Here is a 24,972-nt window from a genome sequence, read left to right on the forward strand (position 1 = left end):
CCTTTTATTATGTCCATTAACCATGGACATGTGTGCTCCAAAAGTTTCCTGACACGCAGTCATTTGTGGCTTTTTAATTACAAACAGAAAAAAATCTTACCAGCAAAAGAAGACAGCAGACTGGAAGTGGATCTTTATTTGTGTGTTTTGAGTATGTTCTCTGACAGGCCGATGGCACCCACACCCTCCTCCTGATCCCGCCGGAGACTCTCTGTGTGCGCGCATACGTGTACATAAAAAGCCACTAACGCAGCAGATCGGTGCCGGGTGATACAGATTTGTCAGCTGCGCCGACCCCAGGGGGCTTATGCAGGTTTACCGACCCCAATAACACCCACCGACTCTTTTTTCAATATGCAGATACGCCCCCACCATACTGCAGACCTTGTTCCACTTGAACTCAGCCGAGAAGAAAAAAGGCCCAGTAAATTACTTGACAAATTAAGTCATATTTATTGAATGCGTTTTATTTCAACAACCAAAAAATTCTAACAGCCTAACAATGCACATAAGTTAAAAATTAATTATCACTTAGTGATAACAAAGATAAAGTTGATTTACATGGAAAAAAGAACATTTACAATATGTTAATCCTTATTCACATTGTTGATACCGCAATAAAACACAATTTGTTTTTTTTATTTTTTATTTCACAAAAAAGGCGGAAAATTGTGCTTTGTTAAGAGGCACTACAAGAAAAGTTTCTTTCTCCAAATAGATATTATATGATGGATATTGAATAAATAGACATATATGCATTGTAATTCGCAAAGTTCTGGCAAGACCACAGGCTAAAATGCCCACAGATTCACTTAGAACCACTGCAAAATCGGCAGTGAAATTAAAAATAAAAAGGCAAGACTCAGCATTGAAAAAATACCTAATAAAATTTTTGGTTGAAGTGTAAAAGATACCAAATGTTGATGCCATCATCGGATGAACGACCTTACGTAGCTTGGCAAAATTCAGTTTCCTTTCAAATGTATGGAGTGATTTCAGCTACAGGATAAGAAGACAGTTTTGAACGAGTAGCTCTGAGAGAAACATAAAGCAGCAACCGTTGAAATTCTGATTAAAGCTGCAGCATACTACAGAAATAACGGATGAAGAGCAAAAGGGGCATTAAGTAAGCAACCCACCATCATTTTGCAAAGGTATATGAAATTTATGCAGAGATACTCTTATGTTTCAAACATTAGTTTCTGAAAAAAATCCCTTAAAAACTCCAGAGGTTACTGAGCAGCTAGAATTAGCTTGTATTGCAACGTCTTCTCCCTGTATAGTGTCTGTTCTGAGTAAATATCTACACATAGAGGTTTGTTTTTCGTTTTTAACTCCTACCTTTTATACCTTTCAAATATATAAATAGTATTAACAGTTATATTACATTGCCTGGTGCAGTAAACAGAAAGGAACTTCCAAAGTGATATTGCATGAGGTCTTTGTCAAGGTTACGTGAAAAGCCCGTGTGAAAAAAGGAAGAAAAAAGCCAGAAGCCTTGTGGGGACGCTTACGGTTGCGGTTTGAACAGGCGTCTGAAATCAATCCAGCCGCAAGAGTAGCCAAGGTGAGGTCTTGTCTCGGAAACCACTGCACGGAAGTGAAAAGTAAACGCTACTCGGTGTCTCTTTCGACACGATGCCTCAGAACGGGTGGACGCTATAGTAGATTGCAGCTTTAGTGCTCATGCCACTGAAGACTCAGTCAGTATTAGCTCTGCTTTATGTATCGGAGCGGCCAGCTAGGTCACCGCCAAGCCCTTCGCCAAGGGGGCGGATGGGTGCCAAGGGCCTCGGCGCCTGCCGCCCCCCGCCGCAGGGAGGCCGGAAAGCGCCCGCGCCTCGGACGCTGCGCGCTGGAGGTGGGCTGCAGCCCCGGCGGGGGGACCCGCGGCTGAAAACACTTCATTTCACTGGCACAGAACGCGTGACACGGAGGAAGCCCAGCTAAAACGGAAAGACGGGGGAGGCTGGCGAGCAGGGCGAAGGGGAAGTCAGCAACGCAAACCCTCCCTCTGTCAGCAGTTTACCTGGAGGGGATTGTTGGGATTGTGGCATTTTGTGTTCCAATGTAACTTTACACGTGTGTGTGTGTGTGTGTGTGTGTGTGTTTCACCTCAGTATAAACAAAAAGCAACAACAAGAAGGAAGCTTATAAATTTTAAGATCTGAAACAGAGAACAGGTAAATAAAATCCACAGTAAAATGTGGTTCATAGTATGAATTCCATACATCAAATCTCAACACATTATCTTTCTTCTCTTTCTATAAAGACCTCGTTAGCGGACAAGTCTTCTATGCACTGAATTTCAGTTTTAGTCATTCTGAATCCCATGAAAATTCATCTGTTCGCTACGGAAAGGACTGTCTGGAGAGTGGAACATGCTGTATCCTTTTAAGTGTGCATTGTGTTTAAAGTACTTTAACTTACTAGTTTTCTTTTTAAGGTGCCCTGATTTGTTTCTCCATTTTCTCTCTTTTTTTCCTCTTTTCTTTTTTTTGGCAGTGTTGATTTACATCTTTAAATACATACCTCAAAAATTACCCATCAAGTTGCCAGATAGGAAGCCATATAATAATGAAAAAAAAAAAAAAAATCAGGGATAAACATAGAAAATAAATAGGAATTCAAAAATAGTCACCACACCCTGAGAGCAGGCGGCAGTTTATCAAAAAGCCAAAGCAACTCATTGTGAAGTGGTTTTAATACATAAACAAGTCTCATCTTTAAAGAACTCATTTCACAGTCTATACTTTCAGGTTGTAAAGTTCCGTCCCATGCAATTTTAATATATATATATTTTATGTAAATATATATATATACACACAAAGTTGTAAATTTTCCTTCATGGATTTCATAGGACTTTTTCTTCCCATTTACTTGCTAGATGTCCCTTTCATAAGTGCAAGATTAATGAAGGCATAATCCTATGTGATTACAATGATTACTTCAGTCAAATGTAGGAAGTGTAACACTCGAGTGTCTGTGTCAAGGCGATGTCTGATCGGGCAATGCTGAATTCACTCAGTTTGCACATGGATCATGCGCAACGGAAACAAACAAACAAAAAGTAAAAAGAGAAAAAAAATTAGAAATAAACCCAGGAAATCCTTGGAGCAATGTATTGCTTTCTGCACTCCTTTCTCACATTATCTCTGGTCGATGTCCGCTGGAGCCGCCTTGCTTTTGTCGGGGTTCTCCTCCTCAGGCTCCACTTTGTACATTTCCTCAGAGCCCTCCTCGCTGTCGTTCTCCTCCGACTCCGTCAGCAGCTCCTCATCCTTGTACTCTGCCACGTCAACCACCGTTCCCAAATGCTCTTTTAGTTTCCCGTGGTGCTTTACATGGTAACGTTGGTTCTGGAAGAATTTGATGATGGTGTGTTTGGGGAGATCCAGCTGAGCAGACAGGGTGTGGATGGCTTCCTGATCAGGGTAGAGACCCACGTCGTGGATAAAGCTTTGAAGGATACCGAGAGCTTCCAAGGAGATCTTGGTACGGGATCTTGGCTTTTTGGCACAACTGTCCTCAGCGGGTGGAGGAGGAGCCTCTTCTCTAGGTGGGGAATTCTCCTTTGTGGGCTGGGACTGCTGTCTGTGCAGCACCTACAAGATCAAACAGACACAGACTTCATGTACATGCTGACCCCCTCGGTGCTTGAGATAAGGGCACTTGTACAGGTCTTTGCACAGGGTCTGCTTTGTTTCGGTGAAGAAAAGTACTAATTGATATTAATTTCCCACTACCTTTCTCACCTGTAAGACAGCTGCACCAGTAACTACGGACTGATAGGAGAGAGTGATATAAAACGCAAATGATAGGAAATAAATATAAAACCACAAAATAAATAAGAAATAAAAAATGCAAGTAATAAAAAAACATATAAACCAGCCAAAATAAAAATTAAGTCAAAAGGTGTCGTGGTAGTAATGATTGTCCAGTTGTCCCATCTCAGACAAGTCATTCTCCCGCTTTGCTCCTCTTCTCCCCCCTCCTTCTTTCCTCTTGTCTTTTTAGGCTACGGACTCTCACCGTTTCTACAAGATGCCACCTACCACAAAGGCCCAGCCACATGTGGGTTTGTCAGGTGCTACTTTATCATGAATAATGATTTGGCATTAAAAGCCAGCACAGCTGCTTTATGGAAGAAAAAAAATTAATAATAAAAGTGTAGAGATTTGTTAAGATTTCCCTTCTATGAAGAGTGACGTTGTAGTCAGTTCAGTTGCTTCACAGAACTGGCTTTAATGTGTCTCCTGAACGGATCTCTCTGTATTACATCTGTATTAATTTCACTAGTTGAGGAGTTCTGGGTTCAAATAATTATAGCCCTCCATTCTGAGAAACCCTCTGGGCAAACACGCTTTTCAGTCTTGTAACCGATTTTCACCAGCAACATCTCCTTTTTGGCAAGTTTAAAGAAAGCGTATGTAGCTCTTAATCTTCCTAACAGCCACTTAAAATGACTTTCCCCTTATTCCAAGGGAAAAAATACCTGCTCTGAATTGTTAGAAATACAGAGGAGCTCCATATGCTTTCTTTAAAACCAAGTCTATACAAGAGAGATTACTGGCAAAAATCCCCTACAGGATTGAGGGCTGTATTTGCCCAGAGGTTTCTTCAGATGCAGGGAAATAATTATTAGAACTCAACGCTACAGAGCTAACAAAATCAATATGGATAAGTATTTTCTTCCACAAATAAGAGGGAATTCTGGCTCTTCACCCAAGAAGAAAACATCTTTGCTGCAAAACTGTAACATCCAGAAAATCAACCCTGCATTAAAGCTCTCTAAAGGGAAAAAAATAAGGATAAATAATGGAAATGTGCTGAGAACTTGCACTGAATTTTACACACATACCGCGCCTCGAGTAAAACACTACACTAGGCAAGTTATTACAGGAAGAGGGAAGTCCACTGTGGAATATCAGCCTGTTATGCAAATAAATAAAAAGGCTCTGTGCCGAAGAGCCCTTTATTCATTTCCTTCACCAAACGTTGCTGTCACGGTAATTTATAACATCAGCGATCTCCAATCACAGGTTTTGGAAAGCACATCAAAGTCCCCAGCCACTGCCCCCCGCACACGTGTGGCCGAGGAGCCGAACCTGGAGGAGATGCCATGAAAGCGACCCGACCTGCAGCCTGGCCAAGGGATTGCCAGACACACAACTGCACGTCCTGCCGACTGCAGCACAAGTCACTGCTGCCGCTGCTGCCGCAGAGCGATGCTCGTGACAGTGACGGAAAGCACCTGAGCAAGGAGGCAGCTTCACGGCAGCTCCACGATGTCAGCTAAAAGCAGGTGTCACCACCGGTGACGGGCAGGGCTTGCCACGCTCCTGGCAAGAGCCGCTGGTGGGCAGAAGCACTGCAAATGTTTCTCGGTGCCAGTAGATTAATCTTCCTCTCAAGCACGTAAATACTCGGGGTGTCACAGACATGGAGCTAACCAAGGAGCTGGGGGAAAAGAGAAGCTCAAATGGAAGTGTCGGATATTCTGGTTTCTGTTTTATTACATCTCTTGTAATAAAAGAGCATAATGTTCTAATGAGCTGAATCACTCAGCTGCTCTTTGAGGATTATTTTTTGTCCGTGGATTTTTTCCAAAAAGCAGGACTGATATTTCCAAATGCCAGGGTTACAGACGAGGGTCAGGTTGTGCCCCTACATGGGCAGGGAGCACTGAAAGCAGCAGAGCTGGGGTCGCTGACACTAGCCAAGGACCCGGCCCTGTAAATTTGTCACACAGTCCCTACCTACGTTATCTCCCCTGTTGTGCCCTCTGGTCCTGTCCCCTGACACTGTAACGCCCAGAGCAGTCAAAAAAAAAAAAAAAGGATTTAATGCCACAAATAAACTGCCAGGGAATTTACAGACAGCGTCACATGAAAAGCCTCAAGTAGCATTGCTAATCAGAAGCTGAATTCAAGTAGCAGCTAACAGAGATAGAAACACATCCAGAAAGAGTGCGAATTACTCAGTTCATTTTTGTTGGAGTTGGAAGTGGGCTTTTTTTCCTTTTTCAGTTGACAAATAGCATGAGAAACGATCCAGCCTGAAAAATGTTACAAGACTTCCAATCAAATATAATGATGAAAAAAATCCAACAATACAGGATCAGCAGCAGTAAAATGTTTAATTTGAAGGAGATGAAGAGATGCCTACAGCATCTATAAAGCAATCAACCAAAGAGAGGGCTGAGAGCGGGAGGAAAGAATAATTTTACTTAACCCTTCCTTTTCTGGAGTGACCTCTCCATTCTCTCCAGAATAGAAAACATATAACTCAGGGGTTACCAGTGTCAAATATTAGAAAACGATTGTATTTTATTTGACTTACTGTTTTCCTAAACAACACAAAACCCCAAAGCTACTCTTACAAAACAGATAAATCTCATGATTTCACTAACTTCTGGGGCTTGCTCTGGATTTCCAGTGGCATTAACAAAGGATTTCAGAGACACATCACATATATACAAAGAGATGGATAAATGCGCAGAATTTTCTTCAGGTTTAGGCTGTGATCAGTTTTGTATTTCCTTCTGATAATATGAGCTATTTAATAGAAAAAAGCATGCTTTTCTATGGGAAACAGATCAACTGTTGAGACACATGATACAATATGAAATCTAAATTACCTTTTTGTTAAATATTTGCTTTGAACTACAATTGTAAAACACACTGGTCGATTTGGGCAATTTGCTTACTTCATGTCCGGCTCTGCACGTCACAGCCTCATAGATGGAACTACCCATTTTTGGCAGTTCCAGATTTTCCAATTTTGAGGTCATTATTACGCACTTAAATCTGCAGGTAAAATTTCCACTGGCTTCATGCACTCTGCCATAACACTTTGGGTTTAGGGTCAGTGTTGCTCAGCTTCTGTACTGCAAAGAAGGAAACCCCACTGATCTTCCATGATGAAAGTCCAGGCTGTAGCGCATTTTCCAGTGCAGATAAACCCCCCAAATGATGGTCTGACCTACCACGGAACACCAGGCATGTGGTGGGAGAAGGGATAGAAACGATGGCCACACGCAGCTTTCCTTTTCCCAAGAAAGCTGGCTCTGGCCTCGGAAGGGTGCACATCCCAGCACAGGTGCACCGTGCCCTCCTTTCCCACTCTCCTCTCCTTCCTCCGTGCCCTTCCCCGCCGCTCCCTGGCCACAGGTGGGGCAGCCGCCTCCTCCTCCTCCTCCTCCTCCTCCACACCCACCAGCATCTGGAGCTGACTTCCCTTCCCCTCCCTCCCTCCTCACCGACTCCCCATCTACTTTCAAATCAAATGTGAAGATATAGATTTCCTTCCATGCCCACAGGACTTATTTTTTCCATCCCTTCAAGAGATTTCATTTTTAAACTCTACAGGCATGGCTGCCTTCTGAGCGCTTCAGAACAGAGCGGCTTTGGAAGATGCTGCTTTATGAAAGTTCATTCAGGTAGACTTTAACCCCACAGACAAACTTTTTTCAAACAAATTAACCAGCCCTGATAGAAAACTTGCAAGAAAACGAGTATAATGGAAGTTGACTTTAAAAGATAAAGTGACTGGTCTTAAATCGCACTGTACTGAAATATGATTTGAAGGCCACAATGAAAACCAGCTGGAAGCCATGTGTAAAATATAATAGTACATGCCTACAGGGAAGGAAGTGAGATATTGAATGATTAAGTTTAGGGGAGTATATAATGTAGTGTATCATTACAGGAGTGATCAGGATTACTTGTAATAAGCTAAGGGTTTGTGGTCTTTCTAAAATCCAAAGCCAAGAATTATTGGGGGGAAGGGATCGCCGCACTGTTTTACATGTATCTGCTCCCCACATCTTGGGCTGCTCCCACAGGAGAAACCTGGCTTCGGCAGACTGGGACAGCTGCATTCCCACAGAAAAGAGAGGTGAGCGAACCCAAACTGAATGATGAACGTCATGTAATTGCCGTCTGTGTCTGCACTGTATTTAATTTTGGCTGGATTCACTATCCCATTGATGTTTGTTTCCATTTCCACCCACTTTCTAGCTAGAACTAGACACGTGAAAATGGTGAGTCGCGAAGGGGAGCCAAGCAGGATGCCGGAGCAGGGTCCAGGATACAGCCTTGGGCACCAACTGCAGCGAGGCGCCGGCTGACAACACTCACTCCGTGAAATGCCACCTTTTGTTGCCTGAACAGCCGTTGCAGTGGATTAGAAACAGGAACTGCATTTCTACGTGAAAACCCCAAGCTCTTTTGTTTCCTAGTGTGGTTCTGCTCATCCCTTTGCAGACAGGATTAGTCATGTGAGCTCCTGCCCAAATGGTTTTGCTGAGATGATGAGGTGCCCCTTACTGTAAGAAACACCAAAAAAGTTACATTCTTGGAAGACAAGACTGTGCCTTTGCAACAGAGACTGGCCTTGTTGAACGGACACTGCCTTCTCTCTGCACAGACAGAGTGAGCGCCGACATGTACCTCAAGTGGTGTGTGCTGGCCAGTACCGAGTCTCATAACCCAAACCCACAAGGAGCAGAGTGGAATGGACTGGCCTTCTCTCCACAGTGGGAAGGGGTTTCACATCGCTCTCATAGCCAGCCATGACACTGTATCACACCAAGGACTTTTATGCCAAAGCGGACAAGTTTTTAGCCTGCTTAAATAGCCCAAAATAAAAGCCAGAGAGAATGCCCGCACTTTACAAAACATAGATTCAGTTCCTGTGTTTGGTCCATCTAACACCAGCCATCTATCACATCCCCTACAAGCATTCAAGACGAGTCATCAGGACTTCCCACCAGTTTGACTCAATGCAAGAACAGATTCACAACGTACTTCATGTAAACAAGCCTGTTGGCGAAGCTCCTTCCCAATGACCAGCTCAAGTCAAAGGGAGAGCCTAAACAAGGTGTTCAGCTGCATTTTACTGAGACCTGTAGCTAGAATTTGCAACACTTCACCTCTGAAAGCTGGGAGCTCGCAGGCAGTGCCTACCTATCACGCAGAGTTAATTTAAGAGACAACTTCCATCACCTTGCGAAGATACCTTATACCTAGAAGGAGGCACCGTCTCTCCCTCTTAGCAGATCTTACAGGAATAATCTGCGGGAGATTATCTATTCAAATAACCAACCTTACACTCACTACTCCCAGTCTCTCGCAGTTTATCTTCATGTACAGAAATGTGCAAGAAGAGAACACAGCAAGCTGCTGCCATAAACAGGCTTGCACCCTGACAGCCTCCCAGTCCAGGGCTCACAGGGGTAAAAGCATTAAGTAGACGCAATCACTGTGCCAAGACACTTTACAGGTTTCCTAGGAATGTCTGTACAAGAAACTGCAGCAGAAGTTACAATTTGCACCTGTGTTCATTTCGTTCCTCCTAAAAATGTGGTTGTTAGACTACTTTTTTTTTTTTCCTTTGCAAAAATATATTCATTTAGGTAAACACTGCAGCACTAGTCGCAGCTCCAAACGAAGTATTTTCTTTGGGCTCATTCTCACAGTGGTGATTTCACACCTTGACACCATAAAGCTGTGTTAAAGACTGTGGTTTAGTTTCCTTGCTTTTCTTGGATTATACAGTATCCTAAGGTCAAAACTGAGGAAAATCCAAAACTGTTATTAAAAAAGAAAAAGTATCTATGAAGTGATGACAAATTGCAGACTACAGGTGTTAGATTACATTTTGACTCCAGGCAGGTTTAATATACTTTAGTTTCCTTTTACAATTGCCCTTAGCAGGTAGTGTTATCGGTAAGGGATTTAAAAAAAATATACAGTACTCAATAAAAGAAGACCGTGTCAAAAGAAATCAATATGAGCGTGCAAAATGGTAGGAAGTCTGACATGGATAAATATGTTCACTTTCATCTAACTTCAGTCTGAGCTTCTTTTAATTTTGTAGCTCAAATGCTAGCCGCACATGCTGCGCGTTTTCCAATGCAGCTTAGTAACTGCTTCACAAGAGTAAACACCGTTATTAGAGATAATTATAATACATGTTTGTGATATGATGTACCCCGTCTCATGCAAGCCAGACCAAATCAGCCAACCAGAGCTGGTGGCCACAACAACTTGTCACCCAGCAGCCCTGGGTCCTATTCAGCTGCAAAGACAAAGCAATCACACAGTAAAAAAAATCCCGCAAATATTCAGGCCTTTCCTATCACCCTTCATCAGCTACTGACCACCACCGGAGCCAGAATATTGGATCAGACAAACCCCAAGTCCTAAATCTTTCAGCTCTGAGGTACAAGTCACTCTCTACGCCACGCAAAAGGGGAGTCAGAGGGAACTATGAGGAGCGAAACGAGTTCCACAGGGAATCCGAAGTCAAAGGCAAGTTTGGTTTCCAGGCTGGAATGTGAGCTGGTTGAAGTGATTCATTTCGACATCTTTGGAGCACACTCGCCACATGCTTCCCTTTGCTTTATGGCGGTCGCCTTGCTTAAGGGCAGGAAATAGGCAGTGATCTGAAAACATGGCAAGACACTGAACAAACCCAGTCTCTGAAATAGCGGCCCCATCCCGCAATTCTTCTCCAGGGCCAAACTGTCAAAACTGGTGAAAAAGGTGACTAAAAAGACAACAGGAAGAAAGAAAAAAGTAACAAAATAACAAACCTTCCAGTTGTGCATTGCTTTTGCCACGCAAAGCGATAAGCATAAGCATCAGCAAAACGCAATTAATCTTGAGCTGAAGGCGGGGGGAAGGTGTCTCCCCCCGGCACACACTGCTCCCATTAATGCTAACAGGAGCTTAGCTTGCATCAAAGAGCAAACACACCACACAACACTTTTAAGAGCTATCAACACTGGAGATAAAATATAAATTACAGCCTGATTACGCTGTGCTGCTAAGAGCCTACATGTGCAGCGTAGCTCGCAGTGACAACTGGAGATGACCAGATAACTTTTGGACAGCTCTAAGGTTACTGTAAAACATCTGTGCGGCGGAATCTTTCCTTGTCTTTGCTTTCCTTCCAAGAAGCCGTGGCACTGCTGTCTGCAGAGTTGTTTGAAGAATGTTTACAAATCAGCTTGACAAAGAGAAAAAAAAATTCTGCCATCACTTGACCACAATCATGATCTTATTCTTCAGTAATGCGTGGTTTATTTCCCTTTCCTGATCTCTGCTAATAGACAGCACGTGCCTACACAATAGCCACTATTTTGTCTGTATAATGTTAAAAAAATAAATCACAAAACTCTGACAATGCAGAGCAGTGCCCCGGTGTTTCCTGGGGTAACTGCTCTCCCTTGAACGCTAACTCAACTCTTCCCACAAAAGCACAGGCACAACTTTCATTGCTGTGCAAGTGCCTGAGAACTGGCTGATTTTATGGGGTAGCACAAATGAGCTCATGCTGATGAACGTTAGTGGATTAGCTCTGAATTTCCCATCTCTGGCTGGTTTAAGCCAGATTCTTAGGTTTACTGCGTAGTGACTGTGGCCAGCAGTGAATATCCCTTTCTCAAATACCTAGCTGTGGCCTGGGAGGGCTGTCAACAACCACTATTCAGCCCGCAGGTGGAGCCGGCACATACCTACTGTAGAAATACGCAACAGGCCAGATTCATTCCGGCTTCTGCTGGCACAAACCAGGGTGCTGGTGACAGAGAGGCCGATGTGGCCAGGAAGCGTTGCACAACGCCGCTGCAGACTCTCTCCTGAAGGCATTGGTGATGGATGGCTCCATTGTCTGGGGATGGGGCACGGCCAGCACAGCTGGCACGGGGGCTGGCTTGCTGCGTCCCCCGGCAGGCAGGCGGGACTCTGCTGGCCTCGAAGAAGCCATGCAAGCCTCTCTTGCCTGTAACCTGCAGTAGCAAGGCAGCCTACCCTTGCAAGGGAGAAAGCAACAGCCCCGTAAAGGGTCGTGCTGCCCTTCTGCGTGGTGATGCTAACTGGAGTCCCACTCAAGTGGGACTCTCAACATCTGTGTGCGCATCGAGGGCCACAATACCTTCCAGTGAACACTTACCTTCTTCAAAACAAGACCATGAGCTTTGTGGGCCTCTGACTTGCCTCTTCCATGCTTTCTCTCGCAGCCCTAGCAAGGCACGCTGGGGTGCGACGGAAGGCAGAGCCCTGCTTGGCAGTTTCCAAATAGAGCCTGAGCTTGGTTGTGGCTGGAGGGAGGGTCTGCCAAAGATTTCGGGTCAGTTCTGATTTCCCCCATCCCAACCCTGCTAATCCTAATGAGGAGCTGGCAGAATGCCACAGGAACTACGGAACCAACAAAAGGCTTTTTGGTTTGCGTTTCTGCAGACAAAAAACTTCTGGTATCCTCTACACTTTCTTGTTTAATTAACACTACACATGTTCTCCTTTTCTTTCAAAAATCAGAAGAGTATTCGTGGGCAGTGTGAGCACGATCTTCCCTTACAAGCCCCAGCTAGAGCCACGCTTAAGGCCAAGCTCTAAACCCCTAACTATGGTGGCACGAATGGCGCCACTATAATCATGTTGTTTTCCAGTTACTCAGATCAGGAGGAGGCACTGCATTATATCAGGAAGGATATGTTTGGATTAGACACTGGATTCTGGGGGGAGGGGCGGGGGGATAATTATTTGTCCCATCAAACTGTTTTAGGTCCTTACAGATGGCTATTTGGGGTTCCAGGAATACCCAACTGTAATGCTAATTTTTACAATGGGGGCAGTTAGAAGTCAGAAGAACCTGACTGTTATGGTTAGTGAAAATAGTAGATTTGTGCTGATAAAACACTACTCAGCATGTTTTTTGCTTTCTAGACGTAACCACCAATGCGCTTAATAACAGGACTTCAGCAAACTATACTGTGTGAATCAAACACATAAAAGTATAAATATTCCTTTTTTTAGAAAGCAAGTCTTAAAAAGTGCATTATAATCAACTACCATGGTAAAAGGCAAAATATCCAGCATTACCACACATGCAACGGGCATAATGTGCTTTATTATACCCTTAGCTTGAAACTGGGTAAATAAAAATCAAACGACCAAAGTACAGTCTCCCGCATGGATTAGGGCACTGAGGACAGGAGGCCTCAGAGAATTAGATCTGAAATCCTTTGTCTTCCAGATTACAGCCTGGAAAAGGTGGACACGTCCAAAAGACAGAGGAAATTGCACTGGTGTTACTGCTCTCCATGTCTCACTGCTCTGACTGGTACCTATTTTATAGGTTCTGGATGCTGGAAGAAGAAGTCTTTACGGAGAGTAAACAGCACCTGCAGTTTATATTCACAGTACTAGAAAATACGCAGTTGGGGAAAATAGCAGTTGTTCATTTTTAATAAAATGGTTTAATATATGGCCAGCGAGGCAGTATTCCGACAAAGCAGAGGATGACACTGTTATGGCCCTGGGATCCACCCCTGGCTTTGCCGCTGCCTGCTGTGGGGAGCTCTGTGGACGGCTCAGCCCGTCGCTGGCCACACACACATAATCGCAGGGGTAAGCTCACACTTAACACAAGCCTGCAGCTTGTGTAGATCTGTGTGCAAGGAGCCCCAGGCTTTTGCTAGAAATGCAAAACACCATTCTTTGCTTCATTAAGATTAGAATTGTGTGGCATTTTTCAGTCAAACATCGTTCTTTCGGTCAAAAATGTCGACTGAGTGACATCAAAGTATTGCCTAAACAAAGTCTACTTTGCCAAGCTGTTTGCCTGGGGTGGTGTGGGGGGGTGGATATTCCGACAAAGTTCAAGCAGTTGTTTAGGCATTTTTCATGAAACAGCATATTCTGGTTGCTTTTATTCAGAACAACTTTTGCTCTTCAAATTCTTCCTATTTTCCTTTAAAGCATTATGTTGCTCTAAACTGCCGCAAACCTTTCTTTTTTAATTTTAACTGAAAATAATAATTTAAAGAGCACCAATATATTTTGTCTTCCAGTATTTCAGAAATGTCAGCAACCCCTTAAACTCAGCTCAAGCACTTCTATAGCTCTAGGCTGTACCACCCAAGGAACAGAAGCTCATAGGCATCTATCTACCCACCTACCTCCTTCACCATCATATTTACAAAGGGTTGTACTGATGGGAGCTCTGAAAGAATGAAATGTAATGCAGTTTATAAAAGGAGCTGGATGTGAAACTTTCCTATCTCAAAATCCAATAAAGCTTATGATTTTTATTGCATGTGGGAGTCCTTTGGTCTATGTAATACTGATTAGCAGCTTGGCCAGCAAGTCTGATAAAACCAGAAAGTACTTTCGAATATATTCTGGCCAGAGACACCTGGGAGTGAAGCGTGCGTGTTGCAGCTGATGGCCCCAGGGGCACACACACGTACCTTGGGATTTCTTCCTTGGTTCCGTTCCTTCTCGCCATGGTTTTGTTCTGTTCTCTCCAGAAAGAACGACTCCAAGCCTCTCTTTTCTTCCCAGAAAGGAGGCATCGTCTCAAAACTATTCCCCTTTACTTTTCCAACACACACGAACCCAAAAAATTTACAACCTGCTTCAGTCAGGGCTCCTGACCGGACTTTAATGGATCCCAAACAGAGCAATGCAGCATTCTTACTCCTGATCTCATCTAAAACAAGGACTCACCAGGAATAACATTACTCCAAGTCAGCAACGCTTCCCCAGTGCTAATCAGGCCATTAAAAAGACATAAGCAGTTTGTCTGACGCAGAGGGACAAAGACAACCACAGAAATGAATCAAAACCAGGGAAAAATTAGAGATTAAAAGTAATAATACTCCTTTTAGCAAACCACAGCCTGAATGCATGATAAGTGGCTAAAAGACACAATCACTGCAAGATCTAGAGACAAAAAACATGTCTCCTGACTGAATGAAATGCAAATTAAACTCGCTCTGGTACAGAAGCATTTCCTTCGCAGGGCAGTACTTATTGCCATCAGGAAATCCAGACCCCTTCACTGCAAACGAGGGCTGCCATAGGTCACCCTCCCTGATCCCGCTGAAGGAAAACACACACGCTCAAAGTCAACAGTTGGAGGGAAAGGAAGAATACACCCAAATGCAGCAGACTTGCTAGAAGAGATTTCCATGGAGGTTCCCTCCCCAAGTAAGCAGATGGTTTCCAGTTAGTCAGGGTCAGGGACTGCCCGTGTGGTTTCCTGCCCGCTTGCCTTTGTAGCTTATCTAGATCTCATCAAGATACGCAGTCCGAAAAAATTAGAATGGCTAAGTACAGAAATTAGGGAAACTAAATACAAATGAGCCTTGGTTTGCACTTGTGCAGGCAAGCAGGGGAATGCGGGCGGGATGAATGCAGCGGTGCCGACCCCTCTGCCGGGGCAGCCACGTCGGGCTGCGGCACGTCTCACCTGCAGTGGTCGGGTCAGGTCTCATCAATGCGGCTGTGCCCACTCAGGCACCAAAGCTGTGCCTGACTCTATCCAAAGCACGCTGGGAAACAGCTCGGCTGCTTTGAAAATACCCTTGACATCAGTTTACAACCCTGCCTGCTGTAACTGTGGTGCTGGCAGGCCAGCTCCACGGCGTATCCCCGTCCAGGCTCACGGTCCCCGCAGGGGTGGCACACACGCACCCCACGTCTACGTGTTTTGCAAAGCTGCGGGCAGACGCTGGCTCTTGCGATGCCGTGCATGGGAGCAAAGCAAAAACCAGACCAGGAATGTACACACAAGCTACCATATGGAAAGGGCATTCTCAAATTAAACCCCGAAACCCAGATGAGATCTGAGCGAAGGACAGTTTCACTTAAAGGAAATCTCTGAGGTCAACCAGCAATTAACTGAAAGGTTCTGATTGAATACGCTATTGACTGCGCTCACATCAGACAGCTTCCTGTTTATTATACCTTATGGGCTGTCTAGGTGCCAAGACATCAAACTGTCAATAATCTATTAATACTAAACAGCTCCTCCCTCCTTACTGCCCCCATGCAAATACTCTTAGGCTAAGAAACTGCACTAAAAAGATGGAAATTTTTGAAGTGAGATGGAAATGAGTTTTTTAGGGTATTTCTTCGCTTGGTTCCAGCTGAAAGTACAGCAACATTCATAAACAATATAACACGCAGTCTATAACTACATGGAAAAAATTGTGTTAAAAAAAATCAGACATGATTGAGACCATATCCTGAAATCTGGCTTTCTTTTCCAAGCCATCTTTAAACAGTCTAAGTTAAATTTAATTAACAATTTACAACAAGAAGAGAGAAGTTATTTAAAGAGAGGCCTACAGGTCCTTAACATTCAGTGTCTGGGAAACAGTTGTATATAAAAAAAAAGTTTTAATGAATTTAATAGAGAAAAGCACTTTAATTAAATGCTGTCAAAGAGGATTGTATTAATGACTGCACACAAAGGAATTTAAAGCAAGCCAAGTATATTTAGCAAATAGGAAGTAGGCTTTCAGAGGCTGCAACTATTTATGTTTCTGCCATTGCAATGCATCTAGGAGATCGCGTTGCCAATTGAAAGCAGTTATGTTATTAGATATGATTTTATTTATTATGGATTATTAAAATTTCAAATGCTGCAGGGAATACATTTCTTTCACTTCTAAAATGAAAGAACAAAGATATTTCCTGCTTGTTCAGTACGAGGAAAAATAGAAGAGGAAATAAATAATAAATAATAATAATAACTTAGCACTTAACTAGTGAAGTGCTGTCCAGACAGATCTTTTTATGGGGCCTGTTGAGTCCTGGAATTTTAGTGTGTCTCTTTCTTTCTGCTACAACTGGATGGATTCGCAGTCGCTACCGCAGCTTCCCTCAACACAGCACAGAAAGAGGAGACGGCTTTTACTCCTCATGGGCGGGATACAATTCCGTGTTGATTCCTGTGGTAGCACAAGGGACTTCTGCGATACTCTGCATGTTTCAAATCTAAAAATTACTAAAATCCCAAGAAGTAAAAAGAAATCGAGGTTGCCAAGCTTTTTGCAAGCAACACTGGGAAGACCAAGGTTTTCTAGACCTAACCAAGAGGCTTAGGCACGCAGCTCTTATAAAAGCCCCTAATAACTATTGGGTCTCATTAAGCCTTTTAGCAGAACGTGCTCGCCCTTCTCAACATCCATGTGATGGGACTCGTGGCAGGGGGCTCTTCACAATCCTCCCTGCCTTGGATGTGCCTTGGATTCAAGCGCAGCACATCAAATGGGCATGACCTAGTACGGGCATCATGTGGCGATCCAAACCATAAATTTGAGAAAAAGCAACTAGAAGATTCAAGGGTGTCAACATTATTTCATACTATGATGGTACAAATAGCATAAAACTAAATTTAAACCAAACTGGAAACCGAGGAATGTTTTTTGACAGAAAGTTAATGAGACGGATGGGTTTGTAATATCCAGGATACGTTCTGTGATTTACCACATCCTTTTTGCCATATGTAATGGCAAGACGTTAATAACTATTTTAGAAGTTTCAAAACTCTTATAAGGTCCAGAGGTACCTTCTACGTGCTTGTACGCCTTGGTTTCTGAACACCAAGTCCCTTTTAAGTTTTAAGTTAGTTTAATGTGAGTTAGTCCCAAATTACTGGTTTTAAAATGTATTTATTTGCACTTCAATGTAAGACTTTTACCTTCTAATTTGAAACATGAAGTGAGTAAAACTGCGGGAAAAGACACTGGACAGGAGGGACGAGGAGATACCTACTTCCTTTCACAAGGGGAGTAGCCTCATAAATGGTGAAGTTCAATTTTCAAAATACATTATCTGATTTTTGCTTAAGACTTTTATTAAAGTCATGTGTGGTGAGTGTTGAGAATGTAGCCTTTGTTGTTCCACAGCTAGGGATCTTGCAAACAGCTTCACTTTGTCTGTGCCAAGATATTTTGGAATATTCTTTGAAACACTGTAAGCATAGATGACTGTGAGAAAAAATATGTGCTACTGTACTTCTGGATACTTGATGTGTGAGAATAGTGCATACACACAGAAACATTTCCTGTTTCAATCTGCAATTCCTGTAAAAGTCCATACAAACATGGAACAACATACACAGCATAGTAACCCTGAAAAAACATATCCTGGCACATATTACAGTCTCTGGGTATTTCCAACCATTCAGAAACAAAACAAAACAAAAAAAAAGAAAAGGAAACGAATTTCCAAAAAGACTGACCCAGGGCAAGGAGACCAAGCATCTATGTCCTGCTCTGTCATAGCCCAACTCCCAGTACTGCCTAGAAGCTGCACAATTTCCTTGGGGGATGCTGTGCAACACAGGAGGAAGAGCAGCTCGCTCACTCACAGAGATCTTTGGGGGACAAGCAGTGCAATGTGCTCTGGTAGCACAATACAATCTTGTTTCCCTCCCCATGTAATTTTTGCGATTGCCTACCTGCACATGAAGGCCAGCTGCAATGATCCAGGGCTCTAACTTTATCCTAAGATTTCTGTAAGGTGCCCAAGAATAAAATGTTGCATACGGCCAGCAGCCTATAAACATTTACACATCTCTAAAGCCTGATGTTATCGTTTATGTACAAGTGGGAGGGACAGGGAGTATTTAGGGAGCATTAAAATGAAATGAAAAAGAGCAATAATTTTAACAGCAAAAATTTTTAAACGTAAATGGAACAGAGGCTCATCTACTGGCTTTTCAGCCTTCAAGATTTGCCTGCTGCCAGCCAGCAAGCTTCAAAGGTTATGTGAAATTAAAGAGCTTTATTTAGCAATCTTGCTCTAGATGTTTGCTCATCCTCAACCTACTATGACTCTTTATAATGCTGGCAGCTTAGCAGTTACGAGAGGGCCAGGACTGGAAGAAATAAGAGCTAATCTGGTCAAATTGTGTGCGAAAGGCAAAAGGGTGAGACGACAGGGGCAAGAGCTACAGTGATGTCATTTGCTAAAAAGACAACCTGTCAGAGCAACATCAACACAAACCATCACCCTGCTGATCACTGCCAAGTCTCCACAGTGTTAAATCTGCACATTCAGATTTTAAGCAAAGTTTCAGCCTGGAGCATTGCCCTGCGGGAGCCAGGACAGCCCGAGCAGAGCTGCTCTGGGGCAGCTTCACAGAAGCCACCATCTGGGCAGAACTGCCTCTGCTTCGAATGGGGCAGCACCTCCTGCATGACAACACACGTGTCCTCAGCCCCAGGGATGGCCGTTACCTCCGCCATGATGTCTGCACCCTCACAGTCATCTTCGTTGTAAGAAGCTGGTGAAGAAAAACACCAGCCATGCTCTCTTCCTGCCCTGTCCTCAGTTGATCCTGGACCAAATGAAAGCTGTTCCAGAGCAGGTGGCACTGAGGTGGCCTCACAGTTCCGGGAGTCTGAACAAATACAGAAAGGATGTACTACTTTGACAAGACTAAACTTGCCACCTCAGAAAAAAACCAAAACTATCCACTTTACTTGATCTGCCATTTCTAGGGTTAAACGGAATAGTACTAAACCTAAACTAATTTCAGAACAGAAGCAGTTTTGCTTTAATTGCAAGTACACTCCCCACTATCATTTCAAGGGGAATCGCAGGCTTAAAGTTAATAAAAATCAGCAGCACTTTTCAGCCACATTAGATATCCACACTAAACAGAAACAGCTGAGGAGGCGCAGTAGGCAGGTTTGGCTATAGCAGTCAAAGCTCAGCGGCTTTCCACTGCAATTGTGGTAACTATCAATCACAAGAAGCTCTATCGGACACCTCTGAGTTGAATGTAAGTGGTTCGTTGTCTGATATGTGCTCCTGTTGCCTTTGTCAAACCTCGTGCGAAGCTCCTGAGCTACCGTGGCCTGTCAGGAAAATGTTGTGCACCAAAAAGATGAAAAACCAGAGCGCACAGCCACAGCTTTTGTTCCAAAACTCAGCGTATGGCTGCAGGGCACAGCACTGGAGCAGCATAAGAAAGCATTTCAGAGGTGGAAGCCTTCTGAGAGTTTTGCATGTACTGCTTCCTTAGAAGAAAGAGACCCTTACCCCCACCCAAAAGCAGACACACACATGATAGAGATAAATGCTGAGTGAGTGGCACTTGCAATATTTATTGCCTTCAGCATTAATACTGCACAGAAATAGAAGTTACATAGTTTGAGATTTTTTCAGTGGTTTTTGAATGGTTTAGATTGAAAGGAGAAACTGAAATTGACTGCTATTGTCTAATTTTGATTGGAGAGAGATACTGGAACTCCAGATAATGTAATGACTGAGGAAGACAGATATTCTCCACTCACAAAATTCACAGATCTCGTTCTGACATACATTTCCCCCTGTAGTTATAAATCAAAGACAAAATAAATACTCTAGCTGCAACCCACCCAAACCAAAGCTCTGACCTTTTTGAGTGGAATGAATAAACCTGTGATATAAATATCTCTAAATATCCATCTGGGCTTGTTGAGTACAAGTTACCTCACCAGTCTTGACCACCCCTGTGTGAGCAGACATCACATCCAGCCACAGAATAAGGAGCAGGGGGAATCAAAAAGCAGTAGGTATTCATTTATGGTCTGTCTTTTGGGTGCAGAGAAACAATTAAAAAGCAAAACTATCAGGGTGTAACCATTAAGAATTAATCACAGGGCACACTATCCCTACAAAAAAATTTGTCTAGATAAAACAGTAAGCACCAAAGTCAGAGAGCTAGCATGGTTTGGGACAGTAATTTTTGTCCAAGTCTCCCAGACAACTCAGTCCTGATTTCCAGTATGCGAAATGCTCTGCTGTAATCCACACAAACACAGCAAAAACTTACTGTGTGCATCATCCTATAGATCATTAAGCACACCATGTTCCCCTATGGAATAACACAGTTTTGCTTCACTCATCATCTATGATTGCCTAAGTATTATTAATTAATATTATTTTTTAAGAAAAGAAATTTTAAGTCTCACTGCTTTTTCCATCTGCACGCTATGCACTGTGTGACCCATGAACTCTAAGATGTTGTTTAGAATCAGACATTTCATTAGGAAGCACTACTGTGGTGTTCATTCCTCTTTTTATTACTTCTAGAAAGAGAATATGAAATTAGTTTCATTGGATTGCCATCGCCACTTGCCTTGACCCATTTTTACGAGGGCTCCATGTTCTGCTGTTTTGTATTTCATTGTCATTTCTAAAATGTTTGTTCCCTTCTACCCCTCACAAAATGACAAAATTAGTATTTCATTTACTTCTGTGGTATGTTATTTTCCGCATATGTAAAGAGAGACCACAACGTTTGCAGTGAACACACAATACAAAAGAGCTTTCCTACAGCTTTCTGCTATGCCTTCTTTTATTTACTAATGTTCCTCCATGATTTACGATCTGAACTATTATAAATTGCCAGATTTGTCTAAATCAAAGCTTCTGAGAAAAAAAAGGGGGAGGGATGTCATTTTAAAAAAGTGAAAAAAGTAACAGTGTATCAGAAAGCATGTGAAAACCATTCCTGTTTCTTAAAGTCAACATTGGACTGCTCTTAAATCAATATGTACCTACCAGCTTCAGCAGATCTATCTGTCAGCTTATGCAGAAAGCGAGAGGCAAGATTTCCCTGCTCTCTGAATAGTAGGCACTTTGCTGCAATGGTGGCTCATTACTCCAGAGAACCAGCTTATCCACCCCAACCCTCCAGAGACAACAGCTTGATGCATCGTTTTCCCAACCGAGTCAGGTTTCTCTGCCCCAGCAATTAACAATGAATTAGCACTATATTAAAGTGCCAGGCAAGATGGTTATTCTCTGGAGTGGTCACCGTGGACACAGCAGATGAATAGTGGGAGAAGGAAGAGAAATTAGATTTACTGTGTCCCAGCATGTCTGTAACAAACACCGAATCCCTGGTTGGCAATGGGAAGCGGCTGTAGGCACTTCTCAGCGTTAATACTCCAGAAAGGTCTGATGCCAGCGAGCAGCCTGGGAATGGTGGGATTTAGCAAGGGATGGAAAGTAAGACAGGGTACCCTCACCTCTGCAGAGCAGGAAGCTAAACACAGAAGCGTGAGGACTGCCTGCTGCAAAGTGACTACTTTGCTTGCAGTCTGTCCAAGAGATCTACATAAGAGCCAGGCCAGGCCAGATCAAAGGTCCAGCCGGGATCCCACAGCTGATGGTGGTGGAAGAGGACAAGAACAGGACAAAAATGTAATAACGCTTTCCAGGACACCCTCCCTCCCTCCAGGAACCTGTGGCTTGGGCACTCCGTAAATCAGAGGTGGTGTCCTTGTGGTACCCAGGTAGCAACAACCTCGCAGGTCTTTCCCTTCGTCCTACAGCAGCATTTTGTGATTACACCACATTGCACAGAATGGGAGGGAGAAAGAGCCACTTAGTGCACACCTGAATTTCCTTAAAAACCAAGCTAGTGGCTGTGGCAAGCTCAGTCTGCAAGCACAGCAACATGTAGGTGTAGCACGGATGCTTTGCAACCGGCATGTGAAGGAAAATCCGCACTCCGGCACGTCCATATGGTCACACCCGATGCTGCCAGAGAACACAGCCATGTCACAGAGCTCCACAGGGCTCACATTTTATGACTCCTCAGCACAATAACAAATAAATCAAGTGTGCAGGGAGGATTTTCTTGTGCACTGAGCTTCCACTATAGACATTTTTCATTTCAGAAAAAGGAAAATATTTGATTAAATGGATTAATATATGGCTGATGCAAAAAGCTAATGGCAGAGAGAAAAAAATGAAAACGTTTCTTTTTAAAGCCCTGAACCTAATGCTAAACAGTGAGGTACAGGCTAGTAATACCAAAGAGAGGGCAAGAACCTGCCACAAAATCAACAACAAGCCCTTAAACATCAAGAGCCAAGTTGTGTCCAGCTGATCTCCTACAGCACTACAACTGTCCCACCGCACACACCCTGCCATAGGGCACAGAAACCATACCTGGCCTTGGGGTGATTCCCTCACTGAAGGTGTGCCCAACCCTGTGATCATCTACTGGATTATACAAAACCCAACACAATGAAATCTTTGCCATTTCCAAGAAGCCATGCCGGGGAAAAGGCTGAAATCTACCTATCCGTTATCTTTGCCTGGTCAAGCCTCTTGTGATGATAGCCAGGATTTTTTCTTCCAAGTCCTTCAGTCTGACAGAGGAGCATTTCCAGCCCAGAGAGGGCTCGGTCGTGGCGGCAGAGAGCTCGGGCAGCAGCATGGGGCAGCCTGTTTTCAGGCTCTCCCAGTCTCACAGCTGGAGGAGCAGGAGACTCAAGCATCAGACACAGTTTACCGTACACATGCCAAACCCATCGCAGCAGAGAGAAAGATGGGGTGAGCAGAGAGAGTGAGCAGAGGTAAGAGCCTCGTGCCTGCTTCGGCGTTACAGAACTACACCTGCTGTTATTCACAGTGCTGCTACACGTATCTTCTTCAAAGGACCGTCATCTTGACATCAAGGCTGCAGGTAAGGGTTAGATGTAGAGTGCACTTTTCACTAGCAAAGCCTGCAAAGCAAAGTAGGTCGGTGACTGCAGCTCTTGGATGTTTCCACTCCCTGCTAAAATGCAGCCAGGCACCGTGGCAGACATTCTGCACCCGCCACCGCTCCGAGAAGGAAATGAGAGTTGCTTTCCCACTTGACACTACAGAGGGAATTTCAGATAGGCAGAATGTAATTACTTGGCCTGGAGTTCAGCCAGGAGCGGGGCCCAAGACCCCTACCCTTATGTAAAGTGTCACAGAATCTCCAATGACTGCAAGCGCGAGGACCTCAGCTTTACGTCTCTGGCTGCTGTCATTGATTCTTCATGGCTAATTACCTAATAGTGACCCTTAGAGCAAAGCCAAAAAACAAACCTTGCTGCTTGAAACAATTCAAGTCCCACAGACTGAAAGCTACACAAAAATTGCTTGGTGCAGGGTATCTTTTGACAGTAGGGAGCAGGTGGACGGCAAGCCTCACGTGTCTTGCGCTGGTAGCGTGCCACTCAGAAACCTACTGGGGTTTTTGGATGGGCAAACATAGCTTTAAAATGCAGCACCCCCAAAACACAAGCCTCCTGTATCAACTGTATACCAGGGTCTCCAGAGTTTTGCTGTATGTAGTTGCCAGCTGGTTCCATTTATTTTTCTTCATTTTTCATATTTTGACTGTAATAAATAATTAATCCATGGCTTTGTAACTTGCTGACAAATACAAATGCATTGCATTCCAACACAGTGTAACGTGTCACTCACAGGAGCCAACCTGCACAATGCAGAAAAGTGATGTGCAGAAGGCTTTGGAAAGTAGGCTAATCATCAAGGTCACCCACAAGAGCTCAGGGAAACTTCTTCAAACTGCCCCTTAGACAATATTCCTGCCTGCTGTGGGCACCAGAACTAGGTTAATATGTTCAAATCTACACAGGTCTAGTTGTCTTCCCACATGTTAGCTTGGCCCTTTACTCTTTTGTAGCTCCTTGCCTCTAAGACCCCACAAACTTTTGGGAACATGGAAGACAAAACTTGCAATGTTAATTACTTATAGCACTTCCCCTACTTTACAGCTCTGAGAATCCAAACCCCAGGAAACGCATTTTTTCTTCTAGGCAAAGACCGAATGGAAAGCAAGGAGGAAATTGGTAGCAGAAGAGACAAAGGAGACTGAACTAGGCAATAATTAATCTGGGTGAGACCAACGTGTTTCAGAAGGGGCAGGACTACAAGACAAAAACCTCCCACCTTTGAAAAAAGGTGACTAGATAGTTGGCAGCAATGCTAGCAGCAGCAGAACAAGAGGAGTGACAAAGAATAGAGGCTGGATGCCAAGGTTCACAGCAAGAGCAGCAAAGCTGTGCAAGCCATCATCAAACAACAACAGGGAGAGCAAAGGTGGGAGGAGGAACTGTGAGATTATCAGAGTCACGCAATGGGATCAGGTGAATGGCACTGAGCACCAGTGGCAATCCAAAAGGATAGGCTGCTCTGGAAGGCGCCACCTCAGCTTTTCAGATTGGAAAAACATCTCTTGAGCCTCTCTTGACCATCAGCAGATGCCTGGGTTTGTGGCATGCAACACTAGTTATTAGGAATACACCTAAGGCTGATTTTCTCTCTTGATTGAAGCCGGAACTGCAAAGATGAAAAATCTTGTAGTATTTTCATTTCATTTTCCCTA

General features: G+C 43.7%; 1 protein-coding gene across 1 annotated transcript in view; it reads right to left on the reverse strand.

The window, feature by feature from the left end:
• Positions 1 to 2,492: 2,492 nt before the first annotated feature.
• Positions 2,493 to 24,972, reverse strand: part of SATB2 (SATB homeobox 2) — a 120,395-nt gene continuing 97,915 nt past the window's right edge. The window contains exon 10 of the mRNA XM_009890164.1: positions 2,493 to 3,605. Within this exon, the coding sequence (XP_009888466.1) occupies positions 3,150 to 3,605 (456 nt within the window). The 3' untranslated portion in view covers positions 2,493 to 3,149. The remainder of the gene's footprint in view (positions 3,606 to 24,972) is intronic.

Source organism: Charadrius vociferus, unplaced genomic scaffold, assembly GCF_000708025.1.
Source record: "Charadrius vociferus isolate BGI_N301 unplaced genomic scaffold, ASM70802v2 scaffold147, whole genome shotgun sequence".
NCBI lineage: Eukaryota > Metazoa > Chordata > Aves > Charadriiformes > Charadriidae > Charadrius > Charadrius vociferus.